Raw genomic sequence first — 3798 nt, forward strand, 5'->3', positions numbered from 1 at the left:
GTAGAATAGCTTATTCTACACCTCCTAGTAACGCTATATACAAAATCTAATAAAACAGTGTATAAAATATAGTAATTAGGAAAATATTTTTTGTACTACATAAGTTTGTAATTTACTTCATTTTTACAAAAATTACTATATTTTACATACCATGTTACTATATTTTATATGTAGTGTTACTGGGGTGTAGAATAAGCTATTTTACACTCACGCTTAGTTTAGTGTTACTATTCTACCCTCACGCTTGGTTTGGCCGGGGTGTAGAAAGCCTATTAGTAACCTAGGGTGAAGAATAATAATTCTTCACCCTGGTCGTTCCATCGAGCCAGATACGCTACGCTAAGCCAAGCCATGGTCCGACCGCCGTAAAATTATATTGACATCGAAGTAATTTTACATTTATTCCGTTGACTTATGGATCCAGCCCACTCCCCACGTCCGTCAGGTTCGAGCAGTTAGAATCTCGACGGCGACCAGAACGAGGTGAGCGGCATCCATCGGGCGATGCCGTGGTGCTTGATGGTTTGGCTCGGGCGGGCGGCGGCGTGGGGCAAGTCCATGGCGGCAAGTCTCCTGCGGTGCTCACCGACCCTGCTCGGTTTCAGTGGCACACCTCCCTGTTTTATTTCAGTGAGGCGATGCGGTGAGCGACGGCAGGTGAGCCGTGAGCGGCAGCCGGTGAACTCGACGTCTTGGTCGTTGCCTCACGGGCGGGGCGACGTGCTGCTTGCCGGCTTGTTGCCTGACTTTGTGGTGGTGGCCAGGCAGGCGATGCGGCGTGGTGTGCGGTGGCCCTCCTGGCGGCGCTGCAGTTGAGTCCAAATCCTTGTTATTGGAACAGGAGGAGGTGAGCAGCTCAATTCTAAATTCCTAATGATTTCCGTTCTGAAATTCAAATCGACTTCTTGTTGCCTTTCGCTTCTTTGTGTTGTTCCCAAATTGCTAATTTGGGGTTCAATTTCTAATTTAGATGTGGAAACCATGTGGTGAGATCAGACATCCTCTGCCCCAAGAGGTAATTTATATTTTACCATTACTGTTGCTTGTGTTTGCATTCGGTCATGTAAACCTTAGATGTTTGCACGCTGGTGGCCGTTGATTCACAGCAGGTGGTGCAGGCGTGTAGCCTCGCAGGTGTTCCTCGGCATCAGGTACATTTGCCGTGGCATGCTTGTTGATGTGATCTGCATCTCCATCTCGTCCTAACACAACAGTGGGCTGCCAGTTCTTCGCCGCCGAATCTCTTCAATTTTGCTTTCTCTCCGTCAATTTACATGAGTATGTGTCAATTTAAACTTATTTGCAGGTGCGATTATGTGGACTCTTGAGTTTTGACCAGATCTAAACTTATTCCAGATTTCGGACTAGTGAAGTTTTCCACCCTGCAACTGTGTAGATATGCTGGAAAAGCAAAGAAAAGGCACACCAAGTAATTAAGGTGTAATCCTTGTCATTTTACTGGGCAGGTGCAATCATACTCTTTAAAATGCCGACATTGCGAGAGTAAAATAAAGTATGTTAGGAATATTGTTCTTGAATTGATTCAGTAAAAAAATCCTAGTTTAACTCATGCTTTTGTGTTAAACGACATACACTCATATTAAGGATTGACGTTCTCATTTATCGTAATGTACAAATGATGAGTGTACAATGGCTACTAAGGGTGTATAGGTCTAATTAACAGATCACAGAAAGGAGAGGAGGAAGCTGAGCTCCGCTCTTTCTTCTGTCTAGGAGAAGTTTCTTTTTCCTTTTTAAAGACTGAACCTTATATTGGGTTTGTAGGGAAAATTTCTCTGCCTCTATTGATCGTATCCTATTCAGTAGTATACTACTAGTACCGTGGCATACCAATTATTTGGACAGATCAAAAGGCAAGTTAAAGATCAGTTAGATAAATGCTACTGTCCTCACACATCTCACATCTCATTTGGCTTCCTACATACCTGAACACACATTTATGCAGTCACACATCTCACCTTGATTAGTTTGCAAATTTTGCTTGGATAGGTACTATATACAGTTGTCTTCTCTAACTTGTTATACTCGTTCATTGAATTTACAGTGTTTGAATCCTCCAGAGAATAGAAAGAGGACATTAGCTAGTGTGAAAAATGACAACACAACTTGGACTTGCTTCTATCAACTTGAATGCCGAGATCCAATCATCACAAGCATCTTCATCTGTAACAAACATCAATCCTGTGAGCGTTAGTTCAAGAGCCTGTATTCTATGGTGTAGTAAAAAGATATACGAGAAGTTGTTCCCACTGCTCCTACAAGAAGATTAAGTTGAAGAAGAAAATTTCTTGTTCTGGCTGATGATTATTGCCATTCAATTTACCCGTATTTTTTATTCCATATAATTGTTATGGCTCTGGTGCTTAATTTCCACTGGATTTCTTGTTGTTTTTAAAAGATATATGCTATACATGTCTCTTCCAGTGTCTTTTGTGGATGCATTTCTTAAATGAACTATTTTTGTTATGATGGCATCTCTTAGCTGGAACATCCATGTTCAATTTCAGTTCAAAATTACGAGTTCGTAAGAAGCATGACTGACCTGTAGCATGCACAATCATTCCATATTCAGTGGGCAAAGGCCCAACCTCTGAGTATCTCAAGTCCAACTCATTGCTACTCTATAAAAATTAAGCCTACTGTGAGAAAAAATAATAAAGAGACTACACTAAGTGCAGAAGGAACCTCAAACTAACGCATCACATTGTCAAATATTCCACTGAGAAAATTGTAATATACTGCATCATGTTTACATCTCATTTCATAATAAAAATGTCAGCAAACACAAAGATCAACAAACAGGACACTCCTCTGTGCCTGTATTTTGCAGTCGGTGCTACCGATAAGTGCTCCCCACTTCCCAGGGGCACGGGGAGGAGAAGCACGCCATGCCGTGCCCAGTCCGCCATCGTGAATGCCATCGTGCTCGCGCTCAAGCAGAACTGCATGACGTCGCCGAGAAGCTAGGTGTTCACGCGTTGTGAACATGTCCAACTGAAATTAGCAAGTGACGCCATGGCTGCTTCCCCTGACGTCCACCACGCGCGGAGGCGCCTCCAAGCCAGAATAGTGACGCATCCTCGTTGCATTGCGCGCTTACATGATATTGCTCCCTCACACCGGATCGGCCGGCCGAGCGACAGGGTTAGGTATGATGCGAAACAAAGACTATCGTTTTTATCCAGGAGAGTTGATCATCGAACGCTCTTTTCTCTCAAAATATTGAACAACTAAATCTCATGTGGATAGACATATTTCGGAAGAGGTGTTCTAAAAAAAAGGAAGGATTTAGTAGGATGGATCAACGTGATTTTCATGGTTGAAATTTACTCCAGTACGTTACTCCTATCCCAGCGGCACATCAGCTATTCCTACGTCAAGAACAGTTGTTTCCTTACGGCCACTTCGGCTGGCCGGTTTGTGTTCCTGACCTCCATGACGTAACTTACCCCATAGGCAGTAAAATTACCTCGCACGCTTTTCTGTTTCGTAATGATGCGGGTACGCATTGCTCTTTCCACGTCATAATTTTACCTCGCAAGCCTCTAGTTTCTTATGGTGTGCTCGTGGTGTGACTGGTTCGGCTGGGGTGAGGAATAGCGCGACTATATATATATAGAGAGAGAGAGTAACACTATTCTGATCCCAGAATCAGAATAGTTATCTGGATCACGGAGCCCTGTATAGAGGGAGCGACCAGGTTTCCCCGAACTCACGAAACGGTAGCAAAAAAAAGAAAAAAAAATCACTCCCAATCCTATCGCCCCCAACCTCCTA

The 3798-nt window shown here is 43.3% G+C and overlaps 1 protein-coding gene across 4 annotated transcripts; it reads left to right on the top strand.

The window, feature by feature from the left end:
* Window positions 1-387: 387 nt before the first annotated feature.
* On the top strand, window positions 388-2444 carry LOC123124312 (uncharacterized). Of its 4 annotated transcripts, none has more exons than XR_006461045.1 (5): window positions 388-847; window positions 971-1015; window positions 1110-1278; window positions 1357-1466; window positions 2066-2444. XR_006461045.1 is itself a non-coding variant. In XM_044544948.1 (4 exons), exons 1-4 carry the CDS (start codon window positions 505-507, stop codon window positions 1204-1206), a joined length of 381 nt encoding a protein of 126 aa, XP_044400883.1. In that variant the 5' UTR covers window positions 388-504; the 3' UTR covers window positions 1207-2444. The 4 variants fall into 4 exon arrangements, 1 of the variants encoding a protein (XP_044400883.1); XR_006461043.1 differs by having other exon boundaries at window positions 388-657; window positions 765-847; window positions 1107-1278; window positions 1357-2444; XR_006461044.1 differs by having other exon boundaries at window positions 388-657; window positions 765-847; window positions 1357-2444.
* Window positions 2445-3798: the final 1354 nt, after the last annotated feature.

The sequence above is a fragment of the Triticum aestivum genome, chromosome 5D (assembly GCF_018294505.1).
Source record: "Triticum aestivum cultivar Chinese Spring chromosome 5D, IWGSC CS RefSeq v2.1, whole genome shotgun sequence".
Classification (NCBI taxonomy): domain Eukaryota; kingdom Viridiplantae; phylum Streptophyta; class Magnoliopsida; order Poales; family Poaceae; genus Triticum; species Triticum aestivum.

Coding starts and splice junctions, on each gene's coding strand:
- LOC123124312 (XM_044544948.1), top strand. CDS start 505: ATGCCGTGGTGCTTGATGGTTTGGCTCGGGCGGGCGGCGGCGTGGGGC. Junction 848..970: donor TGTTATTGGAACAGGAGGAG/GTGAGCAGCTCA, acceptor TTTCTAATTTAG/ATGTGGAAACCATGTGGTGA. Junction 1,016..1,106: donor GACATCCTCTGCCCCAAGAG/GTAATTTATATT, acceptor GTTGATTCACAG/CAGGTGGTGCAGGCGTGTAG.